At 39.6% G+C, this 20,921-nt stretch overlaps 2 protein-coding genes across 4 annotated transcripts in view; one reads left to right on the forward strand and one right to left on the reverse strand.

Moving 5' to 3' along the window:
• Positions 1-2,513, reverse strand: part of cldn10a (claudin 10a) — a 10,557-nt gene extending 8,044 nt beyond the window's left edge. For 2 of the 3 annotated variants that reach the window (XM_046054104.1, XM_046054089.1), the window contains exon 1: positions 2,047-2,513. The gene's annotated coding sequence lies outside the window, so the exon portion shown is untranslated. The remainder of the gene's footprint in view (positions 1-2,046) is intronic. The other variant, XM_046054096.1, reaches the window with a different exon arrangement.
• The window catches only part of abcc4 (ATP-binding cassette, sub-family C (CFTR/MRP), member 4), a 38,909-nt gene continuing 19,524 nt past the window's right edge, over positions 1,537-20,921 (forward strand). Inside the window, exons 1-8 of the mRNA XM_046054035.1 lie at positions 1,537-1,737; positions 2,347-2,457; positions 8,852-8,972; positions 9,171-9,395; positions 9,722-9,811; positions 12,139-12,302; positions 13,941-14,066; positions 20,019-20,268. Coding sequence (XP_045909991.1) covers positions 1,664-1,737; positions 2,347-2,457; positions 8,852-8,972; positions 9,171-9,395; positions 9,722-9,811; positions 12,139-12,302; positions 13,941-14,066; positions 20,019-20,268 — 1,161 coding nt within the window. The 5' untranslated portion in view covers positions 1,537-1,663. The remainder of the gene's footprint in view (positions 1,738-2,346; positions 2,458-8,851; positions 8,973-9,170; positions 9,396-9,721; positions 9,812-12,138; positions 12,303-13,940; positions 14,067-20,018; positions 20,269-20,921) is intronic.

A 20,921-nucleotide genomic window follows, 5' to 3' on the forward strand; every position in this document is an offset into this window, starting at 1 on the left:
GTAGCTTTGGTTAAGTTTACATTTTTGCTACTACCACTTGGAGTGGCAGAAGCTGGACATTTATCTATTACGCTAACTAGTTAGTCAATTCAGTTGCATCATGTGGTGTTAAAGCAAGATTATGTAACTTTCATTTCTGGGGGAGGATCACTATATAAGTCTATGATTTCTTGATCTATCCTGTCACCTTTGTTTACATCTTTTGTGCTGTTTGTAAAAGTAAAAATAAAATATGCTCTTGTCATGTATTTTTTGATATTTCCATGCTGTTATGCATGTACCGTTCCTGATGAAAACTGTTGAATTTAATTGACAGCACCTTGTTAACTGCTGCATTAACCTTGTAAACTGTAATTAAAATGAAACAAATTGAGCACTTCTTCCTCTGTGCTCACTGAAGGGAGAATATGTGAGTGGAAAATAGGCCCATCCCACGGCTGGGATAGCATGGGAAAGGAGTGTTGATCCCATGCAGATGAATGTTATTGGGCTGAGTTCAGCTGCTTGTAATAATCTCCAGCTGGCTTTTTTCCTTCAGCCCTTTTCCCAGTCGGTGCTAGCTAAACATCAACAGGAGGATAACGTGCAAGGTGCGAGTGCCAGGGCCTCTTCAGTCTGTTATCATTAGCTTGTCAGTGTCAGGATAATAGTTTACCTTGGTTACATGTGACTGGATTTCTTTTAAGGTGTATTTGAACATTGAAATCGGATGAGGGTAGAGGGAGATTTTTTTCTCTGTACTCTCTTCCAGGATGTTTGTTTTAGCTCAGGAAACACCTGCAGAGTGTCAGAGGGCATCTCTCATCTACAGCCTTATGCTCTTTATTTATAGGATATCCTCTCTGTGACTGCATCACGTGTCTCTGTGTGTTTGCGCAAGGGACCAAAAAGGCAGCGAGAAACAAAAATGAGCTTTAATTTAATACAGTTATTTCCTTTGCCATGGACTAATAATGATTAGAAAATTGCCTAACTCTTCCAAATTGCTTAAATTAGGATTGGCACACTCCAGTCCCCCTTATCAAGACAGACCATGAGATAGTCAGCATGACTATGCAAGCTCAGAACACGTGTATGTGTGTGAAATAAAGAGATGAGGTACTAGAGTAATTATGATTAAACGTATATATCTGATAGTGAACCTGTGTTAATTTATGGTGTTTTTAAACTCTTGCTTCCTTACAGTGTTTTTGGGTTTTGCTGTCACACTTGAAGTAGACTTGTGGAAATCATTTATTTCTATATTTTCACAACTCTTTCAGGTTATTTTGTAAATTGTGTTTGTATATTGTGAGGCCTAATTCGGACAATAAATCCAAGCTTATGATTGGCTCCTTTCCCCCCCCTTTTTTTTTTATGAATCAAGGTAAATATGCCTCAAATTAGTTTATACTGCTGAAAACATATGGATTTATGAGCTGCCAATATTACCAGCCAATGGCAGAGCAGAACCCTGTGGCGACAAATATTTGCAGCCAATCAGGAGTCTGCGGGGCGGAGCCGTTCAATGTGCCTTTTTTAATCACTTTCTTGTCGCAGCACACCTTATTGCCGACCTCAGTCTGGCGTGTGTGGTTCGGAGGTTACGGCATATAACCCGGAGTAGAAGATTTCGTAGAAGGGGAGAAAGTTGAAAGGGAACCGTGTCAGTGTGCGGACTACTATGGAAAAAGCCAGTAAAAATGGCAAAACCAACCCGTCAGCGACGGCGAACCTTTTGTCCAAGGTATTTTTCTGGTAAGTAAAAGAGTCAGTTGACAACGAGACGTCCCCGGATGGAAAACGACGTTAGCAAACTTTACCGTTAGCGGGGGATTTAAAATGGTTTTGTTCATACTTAAAATGTTTTTCATTTTACTCCACGGTGACACGAGCAGACCGAGGTTGCTGAGTGTAACCCTAAAGCAGCTAAAAACAAGAAGAAGTGTTGCTTTTAAGCGTTGAATAACATGTGACTCGAGTTTGCCCCTTATTTAGCAGTTGGTTGATAACAGCAGTTTCATTTCATGTTGAAGTCAGACCCCTCTTAACCAATAAGTTACTCACATCATCCTCTGCATGTTTATGCTGGTAGTTTCCTGTTGAATCATTTGGTTTGATTGGTCAAGTCCAAAGTGAAAGTTGCACATGTGTGTGTCCGCTCTGAGAAGACTGTCATTGCTGTTTGCAACACAATGGATCATTTTGCTCACATTAATATGTCTGACAAATGTTCATGGATGCAAGTGCGTTTGATTTTGGTTGTAGCACTCCTACACGTATAAGTGATGGTCATTCATTTGTACACTGTGGTTCATCTCCCTCTTTCTGTCAAATCTCTTCTCCTCCTGATTGTTCTTCCATCAGGTGGCTCAATCCTTTGTTCCGCGTTGGATACAAACGCAGGCTGGAGGAAGAGGACCTGTACGACGTGCTCGCGGAGGACAGGTCGGAGAGGCTGGGACAGGATCTGCACAGGTAAGAGAGGCCTTCAAAATCTTCTTACCGTACCACATCCCATTATTAAAATTAGAGTTTAAAAGTTGGACTCGCGTCACAGATGTCAAAACGCATCCTTCGCTAAGCCACGCCCCCCCCCCCCCTTAGTTACTGTTGCTAAGTTGACAACTGTTGGACTTTTAGCATGGGGCTGCCACCATATTACTGCAGTCCCTGGAGAAATATTCTCATTTTTGGGGAAACAACGAACCCCCGAAAGAAGCATACAGTTTTGCAGTTGCATTGTAGTTTGAAGATTGTATTCAGGGTATTCAAACTGAGGTGAAAAGAATAAAGACAGAAGCTAAAGCCTACTGATCACAGAGTAAAAGTGAACCACCATATTATTATTGACTATTGAGAAAGAGGACAACGATATTAAGGATCAACACTGCTTCCGGACAGCTGGATTGGTCTCTATTCACTATTACAATCATTAAAAAGCAGAACAGTTGGGCTATGTAATTTGATTTTGAGATTTGGCGATCTGGCCAAAAAGTCATATCCCATTACTGTTAGGCAGAGTTTCGGTATAAAATAAATATTGGTATTTTCTGTTGAACGGGCTGGACAGAGGGGGGCGGTTTTAGCGGGAATGTTTTTTACTATTTTTATTAACTTAGCTTGTTTTTTTTTATTTCACCGTTTTAATTACACTTCGTTCTCCATCTTAAGTATCACTCACTTATTGAATTTGCCTCCTTCAGTTATCTTCACACTCACAGGCCTAACGTAACTCTGCTGCAAACACGCCATGACCAGTACCGACTCGACTCGACTTGGCTGTCCTCCATTTTCCATTGCATGTAGTACCCAGAGATGGCACCCCTCAATGTAGCTGGTCATCATAGCGACACCACACACAGCTGCTGCATTGTAATGTTCAATGCGACACACACACAGAGACCCACAAACAGCCGTCTCTTGATTTAAGTTAAAACGTTTCAACATGGATGACAGACAGCCAACATTTTCCTGGATTTGTTTTAGGCTTTGGAAAATGAAAAAATCGTACTTCTACTTTCCACCTCTCTGGGTAGTCACTGTAACTATTAAAAGTTCCCCAGGAACAGCTTTGACCATATCTTGGAAAAATATAGCAACAAAGCTAGAAAACTACTCATTTTGCATTAGTCAATGGAGTGCAGCCATGAAAGTGTTGGACCACAGTTATGCGGCATTCAGATCAAACGCGAATTTTCTCCTCGCGACGCTTTCCTTGCGTGAGTACATTCGCTGCAAGTGTTCAGACACAACGCGAGAAGGCGATTTTAACGTGAATAAAAACAGCTTGCCATTACTACAGCTGTATGAACCCAAAGTAAACATTTTGCTGTGATTAAATAGCAATAAACGGATTAAACTGATGCCGAAATAACTACAACATGATGCAGATTTGTTAAACATATGAATTCATGCTTTGTCAACAAGACAGCAGGACAACAACTTCTAAAATGTTTGTTTTCTGAATGGAGTTTGGATCAATCAGAGCTATTCTATGCTAACTTGGTCACCTGGTAGTTCACCCTCCTCGCTTTCTTTTCTCCAAGTAATGTCCAATTTTGTCCGGTTTTTATATAAATATGAAGTTGTAGTCCGACAGAGCTAACGACGCTAACAACAACACTGGAACCGAATGTGCACGGAAGCTAGCTGCTGAGAAGCTCCAGTGAAGATAAATCAATGTTGTAAAAAGCTTAACCAAAAACCTAAGTAAAAAGCTAATTTAATAAAAGCAGTGTACTCCAAGCTCCTCCAATGAGTAAACGACGTAGTTGTTAGAGCATAATCCAGTCCGACTACGGGTGTTTATTTGTCTAAAGGTTGCAGCGCTGCTCCCAGCTCCTCTCCCCCAAGTTTAGCAGCTCTCAGTCGGCCAGCAGATTTTCAATCTCCCGCTCTGCCTGGCCCTCTCCACACATTGCTCTGAAGCCATCGGTGATGTACAGACAACCTCAACACTGATAGGCTATCGCGACTCAGCTACATGCGACTTTCTCGCTTGAGTTGAAAATATTCAACTCACGCGAATTCCTTCGCATTGCCTTCACGTTGCTGGCCCCTTCGCGCCGCCCGACAGGAAATTGCGGCTCTACACGTCTTTGCATTGACTTTGTATGCAAACTCACCGCCCCAAATGCTAGCTTTGCTTTTGGTCTGAAAGCACCATTAGAGAGAGTCCTATACTGGACTGTGATTGGCCAGCTGAGTATTTGGGGCGTGGCTTAGCGAAGGGTCAATTACATTTCCCCTTGCCATTAAGTTGTATCGCACCTCAATTCATATTGTCATCATTATTAAAAGTCTGGGACACGAATTCCAGATATCTTACTGGATGTTGATGACAGAAAAGCCACTCCCATTACTTAAAACCAAAACGACCACCACATCGATCGCCACATTTGCAAAGCAAGGTGTCATATGAAAAAGATATCAGCTGAATTTCATATGTCTAATAAAACTGTCTAAACTATTAACTCAAATATCAGACGACCATGATCATAAGACAACCCCCCTCCTCTTTTAAAACACCAGGGGCCTCATGTATAAAAGACTGCGCAGCTTTCATACTGAAAGATGGCGTACTCACAGAATTTGTATTAAGTACTTAAGCACAGAAATATCCACATGTATAAAACCAGGCGTACGCCAGGTCCTGCACACCTTTCCTTTATACATCCCAATCAATGTGAGATTGAGCGCACATGCACGAGCCACATACCCCGTCTTCATCTCATAATGACTGTACTTATGTCAGAGGTAACACATGTTTTGGCAATAAAGCCGAAAAAAACAAAAAATAAAAGTGTAGTGAAGTTTGAAGGAGCTACCGGTTGCTCCTTCTACAAGCGCTGCCAGTTGCCATAGCAAAAAATAGTAAGCTGATCAGCCATAACATTATGACTAGGTTTTGACGGCAGAAGGGAGACTTACAGTATGACAGATATGATTATGAAGCAGATGGTCGAATGTGGACGTTTTCATGGTCTGAATTCTAGCAAGATTTATTTAGTAGTAACAGCCTTTTGTCAACCGTTTAATTGACAGTGATATCTGAATTTATCAGGGGCCAAATGAGCATAAAGGCCTATCCTTAAGACATTCCAGCTCTGTTAGTCAGGGGGCATTACTTACGCACTGTGTTGAAGTGCTGAGATAAGACCTGCTCTATTGGCGTGGGGGTGGAATGTCAGTGAAATAAAATACTTTAAAAAGTTCAAAAGTGCAAGTCTGGTGAATTGCTTCTGTAGCAGTTTATAGTGTAATTTACTTCATGACTGGAAATATAGAAAAGTCTTGTCTTTTATCTCTGCAGGGACTTGTCAAAGGATTTAAAAGTCTGGTGATATTCTATATTTTATAATTGATAGAAAATGGTAAGACCAAAACCAACATAAATATGTCCTATAAACCAAGTACTTTGTGTGTTTCCAGATGAATCTTATTTGTCTGTGCTATTAAAAAAAAATAAAAATACATCAGCGTACCACACTGCTGCAATGACCATAAACCCATCTTTATGTTGAACCCACACTCTGGATGTGTTTATTTTGACTCATCATACACTGTCCTGCTGCCAGAAATACGCAATAGATCACCAAATGAGGATTTATCCACAGCTGAAAATAGTCCCCATCAAATGCACGGTTTGATTAATGTTTGTTAAAAACTAGTCTAAAGCTGTTTTTAGGAAGACCTTTAGCCCTTTTCAGTAATTTGAAAAAATTTAAATTTGAAGTATTTGTTCATAGATTTTTTTTTTTTTTTTAAGATTTCAGTAGGAACTACAAGACACAGACAGGGTAGGGAAGTCCAAAAATACTGAGAGATTAGCTAACACATGGTCAGAGCTTCCAGCCACGAAATTATGTTATTTAGATGTATTAAGAAATTATATTTACTTATTATGGTTATTAAAGCCATATGTTATTTTGAATATTATTGTTACTTGTTCATTAAACAAAATCCACATAAAAAAAAATTAAGTGCTACATCTACTGCATCAGGTATGACCACTGACAGATAATAGGAAAATGTAAGCCTCTCTGTTTCTGGACCACAGTCAATTATAAACTACATAATACATGAAGTTTACAAAGAGATTGTGAGGTGCGGATCAAGGCTCCTCTTGCTTTTCTTAATTAGATAAGCAAGCTTAAGCTTAGCAAAATGTCTTGTTTGAAATGCAACAGAAACACAAAGTAATATTGATAGTCTTAATTTCAGCTTGTGGTAAAATGGTGCAATGTTTTTAATGTAAAAGTACAAATTATACATTTGTGTGCACAGTAGTGAAGCAATATCATCTATTTTTTTTTAATGCAAATTCTGAAATTATTCATTATTGTTCACCTGATAGGCACACACATGTTATGTATCACCATTACATTAACAGAAGTTTAGCAGTTTGATTCACAAAGGTAATGGCACATTTCTGTCCACGTTGCAAGGCCAGAACAGAGCACTGAGAATAACTACATGAAATTAGTAGTGCTGGGCAACGATTAAAATTTTTAATCACAATTAATCGCGTGATATATAGGCAAACGTGCAATAACATGTGGTTTGCAAACACTTAAGGTGCTTTTTATCAGCAGTATTCCCTTTACACAGTAGCAATAAAATGTTTCTTTTAAATCTCAACTTAAGAATTCACTATTCAATTTTGCGGATAACTATGCAATTAATTGCAGAAAATCATGCGATTAATCGTGATTAAAAAATTTATTTTTATGTTTTATTGAGACGGTGGTTGATGAAAGTTATCGCAAACAAAGTGTTTGGTTTACAGTCTCAAAATCTGTTTATAGTAAATGTAAGTTAAAGGTGTGTTGTGTAGTTTTTAGTGGCTCCTAGCAGTAAGGTTTCAGATTGCAACTAATAGGACACCCTTTACATATTTATGCCTGAAAATAAGTTGCAACTGTGTCAGGTAGTTATCAACTGGTTGGTGTTTGCGGGCAAGCTAACATTATCTAGTTTGAACCAACTAAAACACAAAATCACACTGTGTTTCACATGTTTTGCAGTAATGTTGTGCACATAAACATCATAGTCTATGTAAGACAGTGGATTTTCGCAGGAAATCCGACCAGAAAACCGTAGGCCTAAACAGGCAGTTATAGGCCACTGAGAAAGTTGGTGAATGCCACAATTTTTAGGTGAACGTACAACTTGTTCACATATAGGATATAAAAATGTTATAAATATATTTAAATTCCTTTTAAAAACTCCACAGTGCCCCTTTTTAAAGGTGTGTTGCTGACTTAACTGTTTGTATGGTGAAAAGGTCTTGAATTTTACTTGAGGATTCCTGTGTGTATATACAGTGTAGATTATAAATGGCTAAGGTAATGAAAACATAACATGGTTTTATGGTTATGTATATGACACAGGTGCATTTGAGTTAATTTGTCTCTGTATGTAATAAGGTAACGGGAAGTGGAACCAGGCGCATCATGGCTGGCTTACTTCTTTTGAACCCCTGAGCAAGACTCTAAATAACAGCAGGTTAATAATGTAAATGTGTTTATAAATTTACACTTTTTATATGTGAGGTTTTTGATGCCATTTTCATATCCGACCATTTCTCCTTTATTTCAGGGACCAAACAAACCTCTGTTGACACTGCTGTAGTGCTCTAGTTTTTTGTTTTTTTTTAAATCATTCCTTTAGCGGGTCCCTTAATTCCTATGCTGATGCTGTTAAAATTTGTAGACTGTAGTTCCCCGTTTTTGTACTCTTTAATGCTATTTTCATGAATGAACACGTCCCGAAATATGGGGGTATTATCGTGGGGGTTAAATTATTCTAATTTATTAATTATTAATAATTTCCTCAAATACACTTGCTACGTTTACGCACAGTTGGCATTCATTATGTTAACACGGGTCATTTGACGTGACACACTCACACGAGTCCATCGTGCGAAATAAAGTAATAAAGTTAAGATGAGGATACGAAATGGTTGTTGTATGAGGCCCAGTGTCTTAAATTTAATTACAGATGCGGTAGCTTTTCAACGTTATAAAAAGAGGGGTATCATTTTGAGGTTATGAAGGTGCTTCATCTTTGGTATTGAAAGTTGTTAAATCCCTCTGCATCAACCACAGGACTAGTGGCTGTAGCTTGCAAAATGATCATAGCAGGTTAGAACTTGCCTTTTAATGAGCCACATTGCCTGACTAACTAATACTACTCTGCCTGTCAAAAGTCAAGCATTGCCATTAAGTGAAAGGGAAGCCTCTTTTTGATTATGCAAGTATGTGAACGCTGCCTTGCAGGCAAGTCCTGACTCACCTGGATGCAATGCTCAGCATCCTGTTACACACAAAGATGCATTAAATAACGTGGCATTTTCTTGTAACAACAGATACTGGGATCATGAGGTCCAGAAGGCTACCAAAGAGCTGCGCACACCTGGACTCTCCAAAGCTATCATTAGGTGCTACTGGAAATCATATGCATTGTTGGGACTCTTCACCCTCATTGAGGTAAGTGTGTTCAGCTTTGGAAAAGAGGTGAATTGGGTGTTTTTAATCTCTTGCTTTCAAATTATTTTACATTCAGTTGAAAATCCTTTTGAAAACAGTTTTGCAAGCCTTAAAACTAGCCTATATGTTCTAATATTAGTTTGTCAGCAGCATGTCTGCCACAAATCAAAACATTTCATCTCTTTCCCCGCATATCAGGAAGTCATTAAAGTGATCCAGCCGGTCATCTTAGGGAAGATGATTATGTATTTTGAAAATTACGACCCAGACAACAAGACAGCTTTGTACGAGACTCTCGGCTACGCTGCAGCCTTGTCCACCTGCACCATCGGCCTGGCGCTGATCCATCACCTCTACTTCTACCATGTCCAGAGAGCCGGCATGAAGATCAGAGTGGCCATGTGTCACATGATCTACAAAAAGGTCAGTAGGGGGACAGCTTGCCTGTGCTTCTCACGTCATGAAATTTAATTGTAATTGCAACTGAAATGTCGAGGGTGCTTCCAAGTTCTGCTTTGTAATCCCTTAAGAGCACAAAAGGATAACCATTGAAGGAAAAAATTAAAAACTACTTCCTAGCATTTTTAACCTCCTGTCTTTTATCCACACCCACTCGCATTAAAGACTACTTCAGCTACTAAAGACAGACATTTGAACAAAATTATATTTTGCAGATCTGTCAATGTGGACATTGTCATTGTGATTGTGATCCTGCTTCACTGATGATTATGATTCCTGTTTCTTACTAGGCTCTGTGTCTCAGCAGTATGGCCATGGGAAAGACCACCACAGGCCAGATTGTCAACCTCCTTTCTAATGACGTCAACAAGTTTGATGATGTAAGTGAAATTTAATGCTCATACACCCTGTGTGTTGATGCTTCGTTTTAGCTATGGAGTGATGCATCTTGTCTTTAAATGATCTTTGTTGGGAGTTGCGCATGCGCAGTTCCTAGTTAAGGACTACTAGCCAGTCAGAAGCAGAGAACAGCGGGTCAGTGAGAAGCCACGGCTTCGGTTCAGCTTTACATGTTGCCGACCAGCTTGGCAACATAGACTGGAGCAAGAGTTTCAGAGTGGTGATTTATTAATCTGTAACAAAAGTATCTTTCATTCATAAAGTTTGAACTGAGCTCTGTCTCTGCATCACAGTAAGAACTTTGTCTATTGACTGCCTGGAGGGAAGCTAGTGTTTGGAAATTATAGGCCTATTTAAAGTCATTCATAAAGTCAAAATTAGCAAGTTGCCTAAAGCAAGTTAATCAATGATGATCACAGTACCAGATTTTTAACCCTAACCACAAACGATCTGGCCAGTACTGAGTACCTGACGCACCTTATTTTTCACAAACTGCTCGAAGGTCCTGATTGAAAACTAGTATGTTTAGAAGCTTAAATTATAGATATAATATGAATGAAAGTTTAATTGGAGAATGGGACTCTTAAGATTGACCTATCACTCTGTTTGAGTTATTGGAACTAGAAAAACAGTAGGTCCTCTTACTGCTATATGATGGTTTCAGAGTGGAGGTTCTTCCCACATAAATTATCTTTGAGGATGACGGACAACAGCTTGCAGAGAGAACTTAAATCCGACAACAGGCAAGTTTAATTTTGGCCTGCCATCAAGTTACTCTTGGAACTTTATAATGAATTAATTTTAACCAGTGAAAGTGAGGGTCAGCTCTGGCTACAAATGTACAAATGTCGTTTTGTACACAGATCTTTACTAATAAAAAATTGTCTTTTGTCAACTGTCTGAATTGAAGTCACTCACCCGTGCGCCCAAATCATTGTTCACATTCACACAATAATATTCACTTTGAAATGTACACACACTGTAGGCTGTGCTGAAGGAGAGTATATTAGCTTGCAACAGTAGCAGGCTACTGTGGAAGGATCGGATCTGTTTCTGCTTTAGCCGATACCCGACGAAGTCCTTATAGGCAAGTCCTGCCACTCGACAGCCATCTTGGTATCTTGGCACTTTCAATTGTCATTGGGACATAAAACCTGCATGTGTAGAATCAGCAGTAAATCGCTGAAAGTTTGATGACTTTGCCCAAGAATAAGGCTTAAAAAGCGTTTGTCCCCACCGGTTATTCTATTACGCATGTGTAGTAAACCCTTACATCTGTGGAACCTCACAATTTACTGAAATGTTTCCTGCCTCGGCTGTTGAAAGCAGACAATTGGTTTTCTAGTGGGAGGGGCGGGATAACTGCCATTTTTGGCGTTACAGGCTTTCCTTATAGGGTTGGATTAGGGATTCTGGTGTGTGGAGTGGCGTGTCTCCTCTATAAAACGTCTCTGGCCGATACTTAAGTATGCCCGGATCGGCCCGATACTGATCCTTAACTTTAGAACATCTCTAAGAAAATCACCTTTCTTCTGAAAAGAAACCTGCAGTGAGTGTTTTTCTGCATTCACCTCAGTAGACTAGTGAGACATCAGCTGTATCAACACCTTCTTCCTCTCCACCTACTCCTGTGTCCTCCACTCTTTCCACAGTGGCATTGGCTTGTGTTTATTTTGAACCTTCTCTGAGTCTTGTTTCTTCATCAACTCCCACTGTGCTCCCTTGACATCTGTTACACTAATATCATTTAAACTGAGGGTTGTGGTTTCATGTGGAATCGAAGTACGGCTGAAGTAAATGTTTTGTATTCAAGGTCACTATGTTCTTCTTTCAAATAAAATGAAGACTTTGAGTTCTTGGCATGATTGTAGCGTGGTGTCTCACGTCAGCGCTGTGCTAAATGTGATCACTCACAGAAACACTGGCAGATCTCTCATGTGTGAGCTTCAGGCTTGATTATGCTCTTGAGCCTTTGTGGCACCAAACCCAGTTTGCCTCGCTGGAGATTTGAGTTTCATTTTAATCAGTGGTCAGAGCCTGCTGTGAAAACCCCACAGTTTCTTCAGGGCATGCTGTTTCTTGGAAATGGGCAGTTAATAAGACTATGTCATGCTCTCATGCTGGTTAGGATTGACTCAAACCTTCTGGTACTGAATGTTTAGAGATTAGTACTCGCGCTTGTTCAGAACAAATGTGGCTCTTAGTGATAAGTGTGTGACTCAGATGTGTTGAAGAAATAGTTTAGTCATATATTTGCATGCGTTCCTGATCATGTTGCAGCTCATTCACAGCAAGTTCTCTTTAATAGGTGACAATCTTCCTGCACTTCCTGTGGGTGGGGCCCCTCCAGGCAGCAGTGGTCGTGGGGCTTCTGTGGGCGGAGATCGGTCCATCGTGCTTGGCAGGCATGGTGGTCCTCATGTTTCTGATGCCAGTGCAAACCATGTTTGGAAGGCTCTTTTCTAAGTTCAGGTAACACAGACTGACTGACTGACTGACTATGAGTCTGGATATTCCAGTCAAGCTGAAACCTTGGAAATTCACCCTTTTAAGCCTTTAGTTACTTTAGCTATGCTTTACAAGCTAGAACGGCACACAGCAGATTTTCCACTTAACAATAGGTAATTTTTTTTAAAAACAATGGTTCTTTAATTTCACACAGAAGTAAACAAGCAGCATTTCTAGTAGAAAGCCATTTATTTTGCCGGCTGAAAGGACTACTGTCGGAAGCAGATTTCACTGCTACTTAACATTGAGAGTTGGTTGAACAGTCAGGTTGCAAACTAAACTGGTTGAATTTGTAAACGCCTATTTTACTTTCTTTATTCAGCCCTCTGTCTGCACAAACTGCTGTCTCGTTGTGTCCATGAATTAGTCGGGCTGTCTGTCCCACTCCTACTAGATTTGCAGTCTTGTTTGCCAACATACAAGAAGCTGAAGACAACAAGACAAGCAGTTTTTCTATTGTTCATGTGATTCACTGTGGATCGAGGTCACTACTAAAATTACCTGGTATATCTAAATTCTCTTGACATTTATTCCCGACTCGCTTGAACTGGAAGTTGTTCTGGTTCGTCATCTTGCATGCCGTCCCAAAGCTCTCATTTGTGCTCCGAGGATACACGAAAGCAGCCTTCACAGAAGGATTTTAGTGACTGACACGCTAGGGTTGGGCTGATGGACCAACCCGATGGTTGAGCAGGCATTGTGATTGTAAAAATGCACATAAGACGACTGCCGCCGTGCAGCTTATCTCTCTGTCCTGATACATCACAATCAGTGGAGTATCACACTAGAGTGAAGACAGAGAACGGATTAAACTCAAGTGTATCACCCAAGTTTCAGATTCAGACTCTGTGTTCATTGTGGGTCCGAACAACAAAAGGACCTTTTATTATGGAGACTATTAAAGTCTTCCTGTCGGCAAGAGACATTATTTTTGTAAATTTTTTTTTTAACACCATTTATCTTCATTTCCATTCAGTCACATGTGTGGATGATGATTCCTGGGTGTCTGCTTTGATATAAGTTTCCCATGATCAAAGGACACATCATCATATTCCGGGGCGATTCAATAATGAATTCACAACCAGAAAATCAATAAATACAGATGCAAATACTCAATAAATAATAGAAACACGACTGTTACTGAAACGTAATTTGCTGAATCACTGTTAAATCATCATTAAATGACTCTTTGGGGACATTGCAAACATTGACATAAGAGATTGTTCCAGTCGGGTTATCCATTTTTAGAACTTTAGTCTTCGTTGACGGTTAATGGAGTCGCTGCTGCATGTAAAGTAAGTACTGGACAAGGGTCAAGTAATATATAGTTGTTAATCTGTTTCAATACTAGTTTGTCCTTGAAAAAGAAACTGCAGGGTTCAGCTGCCTGGTTACACACTGTACTGTTGTTCCAATTGTTAAACCTTTATTCATTATGCAGTTTGTGGCATAATAGATGGAGAAATGTGTTTCAAACTGAGTAGGAATCAGAGCACATTTTAAGTCATCTACAAAATTATTTTGAATATTGTCACATTTTATTGTCTTTCCTGTTGAGCTGTATTTCTGCAGTATTTAAGTAAACAAACATTTCCTTTACAGGAGTAAGACAGCAGGACTGACTGACAACAGAATCCGCACAATGAACGAGGTGGTGTCTGGAATTAGGATCATAAAGATGTACGCCTGGGAGACCCCCTTTGCTTCTCTGGTCTCTGAGGTCAGAAGGTAAAAACCTCTTGTGGTCTTCACATTAAGGATATTTTTAGATTATTTACAGAGGTCACAAATCAAATTAGGTTTTTTTATTTTTTTTTAGGTTTAGTGTCTGTAGAATATATAGAAGTTATAGCGTTTTCGGTACCACATGCCTAATATTTACATTGCCATTTTTTATTTATATTTTATATGATGTTTCCCAATATGTAGTGAATACACTACTTCACCATTAACATTCATTTAAAATTGTTTAAAAGTTGTTTCTCTTGTCCATTCAAGAAACATAAAGTGACTGAATGTAAGTTACAGAAAAACATTTATTGCTTACACAACTGATAACTACTAGACACACAAATGAACAGGATAAATTAATGTAATGAATACAGCGATGAATAATTGCTAAATGATTGAGGACCAGATTGATCAGAAAAATGGATAACTTTGGCACTGATCAGTGAAATCACCGTTATTCACTGTTCAGCAGCTGTGAGGTTATATGGGAAGCCTGAGTGAAATATATTAAGTAGGATTTAAACCAGCTTAAAGCAGTTCCTTTAATGGCGATTAAGTGTTCAAGTCTCTGTAGTAAAATATGGTGATCAGTTGTATCAAATGCTGCACTTAGAATTTAACAAGAACAATAGAGTCTAATCCTTTATCTGATGCTGTTAAAAGATCATTAGAGATTTTTTTTACAAGTGTTGTCTCTGTACTATGATGCATTCTGAAACCTGACTGAAATGTTTCGAATATGTTGTTGCTATGCAATAAGATCATCAGATATCAGATAATCAGAGTTGATTTGCTACAATTTTTTCAAGGATCTTTGATATGAAAGGAAGGTTTGATATCGGTCTGTAAACTGTCTAAAACCCTTGGATCAAGAGCAGGCTTTTTAAGAAGTGGTTTAATAACCGCTTCCTTAAAGAACTGAGGTACATAGCCTGTTGTCAAGGAAAGGTTGATAATATTTAACAAAGAAGTGCCAACTGAGGGCAAAACCTCTTTGAGCAGTTTGGTCGGGAAGGGGTCTGTGAGGCAGGTCATTGGTTTGGACGAGGACACAACTGAAGTAAATTGTTGTAGGCTGATGGGGAGGAGACTAAGGGCAGGTTGGCATCCATTGAAGGCAGGAGGTGCTGAATTTTCTTTCTAATAACTAAAATTTTGTCATTACAATGGTTCATAAAAATGTCACTACTGAGGTCAAGAGTGACACCTTGTTCATTAGAGCTGTGGCTTCCCGTCAATCTGGCTACAGTGTTGAAGAGGACCCTGGGATTGTCCTTATTTTCCTCTATTAATTTTCAGTAATAGGCTGCTCTGGCGCTGCGGAGGGCCTTCCTATACATTTTCAAACTATCCTGCCACACTGAATGAGAATCTTCTTGATGTGTAAGACGCCATTTCCTCTCACGTTTCCGTGATGCTCTCTTTAACTTGCGTGTTTTGACTGTTGTACCATGGAGCTAGTCTTCTGTGTTATAATCCGCTTCTTTTTCAAAGGAGCAACAATGTCCAGAGTCATTCCGAGCAGCCCTGTAGTGCTATAGTGTCAATTTTTGAGGGATTTACGTTAGCATAGGAGTCTATTGGAGGTATTATGAAACACTGAATTGAGTTACACACTGACGCAATTGACTCCTTAAACTTACAGCACCATCAGATAGGGATCTAGTATAGGCGTATTTGCTTGGTGGCTTGAAGTTCAACAATTGGAACTCAAAAAATAATAGATAGTTGTCAGATAAAATGGGATTATGAGGAAAGACCACCAAGTTTTTAATTTCAATACTATATGTTAATACCAGGTCGAGGGTATGGTTGAAACAGTGTGTGAGTTTTTGAGGTTTTTTTTTTTTTTTTTTTTAAGGACAGAAGCCAACCAAATCAAGCTGTGAACTAAATGCAGGTCTGAGCCTGTCCTTCTCGACGTCCACATGAATATTAAAATCCCCTACTATCATTACTTTATCTGTTTTAAGAACTAAGTCAGATAAAATGTCTGATAAAAATTGTGAGTAAGGACTGGGAGCACGGTACAGGATAACTAATAAAATCTGCTGCATAGTTGTCCAGGTCGGGTTTGAAATAACAAGAACAAGGCTTTCAAAAGAGCCATAACTTAGTTTGGGGTTTGACTTAACTAAAAGGTCTGAATGAAAAATAGCTGCAACTCCACCTCCTCAACCAGTGCCTCAAGGTATGTGCGTATTACTATGACTGGGAGGAGTGGATTCATTGAGGCTTACACAATCATCATTTCCCAACCAGGTTTCTGTCAAACAGAACAAATGTATATTATGATCTGATATTAGCTCATTAACCAGTATAGCTTTTGAAGAGAGGGATCTGACATTTAATAGTCCACACTTAATTTTCATCCTATTATGTTCTTTTGGAGCAGTTGTATTAATCTTTTTATTAAGTTGTTAGGCACAGCTATTCTTCTGTTCGCTTTTGATTTAGGTGGCCGAACAGATACCATTACTAGGGGAATATGAAAGTGATGCATGTTTGTACTTATCAAAATCAAAGATGAGCAACTGATGGAAACAGCGCAGGTCTGTGCAGCTGTGGACATAGAGTAAGTGGCAGCTAATGTGGAGGGCGTAAATAGTCAGACACGTGGGGCGCATTGTACTGTGTGCTGGATATTAGCAGCCAACATGCAGCTTCCTAATCTACTAGGATGAATCAGTGGTAAATAATGGTAAAATGACCCTACTTCTCAGCTGGTTTATTACCTCAGTAAACACTTTCATAATGAGTTTATAGTCTCAATCACTAATTTCAAGTCTTCTTCAATACAACATGATGTTCATTTAGTAAGTTAAGGTCCCATTTAGAGGAAAATATGATTGACAATTTGTTACCATGGCGACCTGTCAGTCAGGCTAGAGTGACTCGTACCCACAGCACTGAGTAAATTTAACCAGTGCCGTACACAGCCATTAGCTCCACCGTCTCATCCAAATATGGTTATGTCCGGTGCCACTGGTTGCAAAAACTCAACAACAAACTCGAGGCTTCAAAACGGCAGTCCACAAACCAACGGGTGACGTCACAATGACTACGTCCACTTCTTATATACAGTCTATGGTCCAGACAGAAGGTCCACAGGCCGCTGTGAGACACAGAACTTTTAGTTAAGCATCAGGGTTTGTCATAGTTTTGACTTTGCTAACTTTTGTTATGTTAGAATGCTGGATGTTTGCCTTCAGGATGTTCTGTGCAGCTTGGTATTCAGTTGATTCTCAGGACCAACAAGAAGAGCGTCAAAAAGAAGAAGCGGAGCCAGATCAGAAGCAGCAGAATCCCTGAGGTCACTCCTAGCTTTATAGTCTTCTGTCCAGGGGGCTGCGATAGATGGTCAATGGCTCAAAACTTGCTCCACCCACCAAGTCTATTCTGTCTTAATTATTTTCTTGTTCTAATTACTTTCCTAAAGAATAAATAAAGTTTGTTACCAATTTTATTCTTCCATGTTTGAAAACCTGGCCTGAAAGACACTAATTGCATATTGTATGAATAATAGAATCATCCACTTAGCAAATAAAATAGACTGTCAATCCAGGTTTAAAATGTCAAAAAAAAAAATCAATACATGTTAGTATTAATAGAAGATGTTCTGTTTTACACTGAATCTATCGGTCTGTATCACCAGGAAAGTGTTTCCGCCTCCCTCTTCTTTGTCTCTGAAAAGGGGTGGAAAGAGGAGGGGTAAAGTAGCACACATGGGTGTGAGAGCTGACATTACTTCTTTCTGTGTTAATGGATATGTGTAACTAGTTTCAAGTAGTTCATCAAAATCAGCACTTCGAAATCCAACTTATATTAATTAACACGGTAGATTAATTAATGTACGTTTGACTCTGAATTGAAAAGTTGGTTTCTTTGTCCCTTGTTTCCTGGATAGGTTATTATCGATGAAGACCAGATTTCATCCTGAGGGTGGATTATTGAAGGTCATAAATTAACTTAACCTATTACTGTTGGTGTTCCCTGGCAAGGTTTTCAGACCTGGGGCTATTGTGAAACAGTGCAGTGGTCACTTAATTTCCCTTAATGTCATACCTTGAGTCCTGTCGTGATTTGTTGTTTATGTTCAGAAGAAATTGAAGACAGGATATTTGGGGTAGTTTTTCTCTTGAATCAGAGGTCAAATGCAGGATGTTTGGGAGAGAGCATCAGTTCTATGTGCAATATTAAATTTTTTCGCCGATGATCATATTTCCTACAATATCCACCAGTGATGGAGGGCAAATTCACAACATTCACCGCATAAACGCTGTCATTTAGAGGCTTGTCGTGCAGATTACTAAATTGAACTAGCCTCCACACAGTTTTACACTCTATCTTAAACTAAAGGTACAGAAAACTCAAAATCAGATTAAAATATTTGGATCTAAATAGGTAATAGTGTTTCTCGCCAAGTGCTTGCTCATGGTGTGGATTATTGGGTCTCTGTAAATAATATTACAAAGAGTATTAGACCTGCTCTATATGAAAAGTGCAATGAGATAACTTATGTTATGAACTGGTGCTATATAAAACACAATTGCCATCAGCTCTTAAAAATGCCATTAGTTGCTGTAAATTGCTCCTGTGTTAATTTTTTTTACTTGTTTGGACACTGGGTTTTAAAAAAAGGGGGGAGCGGGCAATGACTGCGCTCCATGCTGGCGTGATGGTTTACATGGTGAACGGTGCGGAAACCTGCAGAAATGATATGCAGGGAGCAGATATTACGTTGAATGAGCTGATAAACAGAAACTGGTGCTGGAGATGCTGTGTTTAACTTTTTAATGTCATGTTTGTACAGCTTTCAGTTGGTGGCACAGTGAGTACAGGACAATTTGCCAGTTGGATTCAGGCGCAATACTGACTATTAAACAATACGGTATTGTTTATGTGCTGTTTTGTGTGCCGTATTGGATTAAGAGTGGAAACCACACCCAGCTGGCATTGTGCTGGTCAGGTTTTAGAGCACACCCTCTTCTCTCAAATGGATGTATTCGTTACGATGTGATTAACAGTGTTGAAAGACGATGACTTCTGTTACAGGTAATCCAGGTGAGGAAAAAGGATATTTGCAACTAGTTCTGATTTCAGAAGGACATTAGTGATGGTAGTCACTGGGTCGTTGAATCGATTTGACGTGTGTGTGTGTGTGTGTGTGTGAGGCATTAGCCAGTCTCATTCCTCAGTTGTACTGATACTCCGTCAGCGTTCAGCAGAGACGACTTTCCATTAGGTTTTCCTGTTGGCTTTAGCTCTGTGAAGCTGCTCTGTGGTCACTGGTTCATCTTGGTCAAATATAGCCTGCAGTTTATGAATGTGAGATTCCTCTGTTACTGTTATCCTTTTGTGTGTTGCCATACCACATGTCTTTATTTCCGTGGCCCTCTTGATTTTATTCATCTAATTTAAACACCCATATCACCCTGGGGTCTGGACTTGATGTAAATAAACTCCTGTGATATTAACAAGTACATCCTGTTTGATATATATGTAGATATGGAAGAGACACTCTAAATGACGTTTCCTGTATCTTTTTTATCTATCTGTCGGACCATTTTAAAGTTCTGTGCCACAGGCTTACCCCCATGGTGGTGATATGGTGAATGATCATGAGACTTATTTGATGTGAACTGGTCTGGATTTGGTCAGAATTTAGACAAACTTAATCTTGTTCTCTGGCCAGGATAGGTTTGCCAGGGCTGTAGGTATTAAAGTCCTCCTCTGCCAAAGACCAACATTTTCACTAACTGATGTGATCTGGATTAAGAGTGCAATTCAAAGATTAAAGCCAAATTCTGAGTAGATTCATGTGCTTCTAATAAAGGCATTTTAGACTCAACCATTCACCCCTTCATTAGGAAATTTCATGATGTGAATGATTCTCCCTAAAAATGAAGCTTTAGGTCATTGATTGATGGAACCGCTTTGTCGTCTTAGGAAGGAGATCTCCAAGATCATGAAGAGCTCCTACCTACGAGGTCTCAACATGGCCTCCTTCTTCTGCGCCAGCAAGATCATTGTCTTTGTCACCTTCACCCTCTACGTCCTTCTGGGAAACACCATCTCAGCCAGCCGTGTGTTTGTGACGGTGTCGCTGTACAGTGCCGTGCGGCTCACCGTCACACTCTTCTTCCCCAGTGCCATCGAGAAGCTGTTTGAGACCCGCGTCAGCATCCGCAGGATTCAGGTGCAGTGCTTGGATGCAAATGCCTGTTCCTTAAAATGCACATTTTGTTGATTTATTTTGTCAAATTGTATTTATAAAATAGCAGTTTTTGCTAAGGTGTCAATATAAAAGGCATGCTGTTGTTGCTATTAAATGTCTGATGTGGGAGAAAAATGCCAGTGAGCAGACCTGGCCCATAGTTGGACTTGAGATACTCCTGGCACAGCTTTAGTGCATGTTTTATGGTCATTGTCTCCCCTGGAAATAATTCCTCCTCCTTGCAGTTTACAGACAGACTTGCTTCTGCAGAATGGGGCAGTGCTTCTCTCTGGTGTGTGATCCTGTGCAGATCAGACTGCAGAAGCTTCCTTGCACATTATTCACACTCATCTCTGGTTCAGCCCTCCTCTCACATCATCTTAAATCCCAACAAAATATACAAATATTATTTTTCTATACTAGTCTTCAGTTAGCAAAGTCTTCCCTGGTCTTGCTTTAAATGACAGCATATAAAAGTAAATAAAAAGCTACAGTGTGAGTGTTGTATCCTGTTCTTTTGTTATCATAGTGCTAATCTCCAACAATTTAATCCCAGCACTGCTGTTCTCCCATGACATCATCTTGAAGGCCCAGCTTTGTAAAGCCACCACCCCCCTCCTTTTTTCTTTTGTCAT

The sequence above is a fragment of the Micropterus dolomieu genome, linkage group LG01, assembly GCF_021292245.1.
Source record: "Micropterus dolomieu isolate WLL.071019.BEF.003 ecotype Adirondacks linkage group LG01, ASM2129224v1, whole genome shotgun sequence".
NCBI classification, from domain to species: domain Eukaryota; kingdom Metazoa; phylum Chordata; class Actinopteri; order Centrarchiformes; family Centrarchidae; genus Micropterus; species Micropterus dolomieu.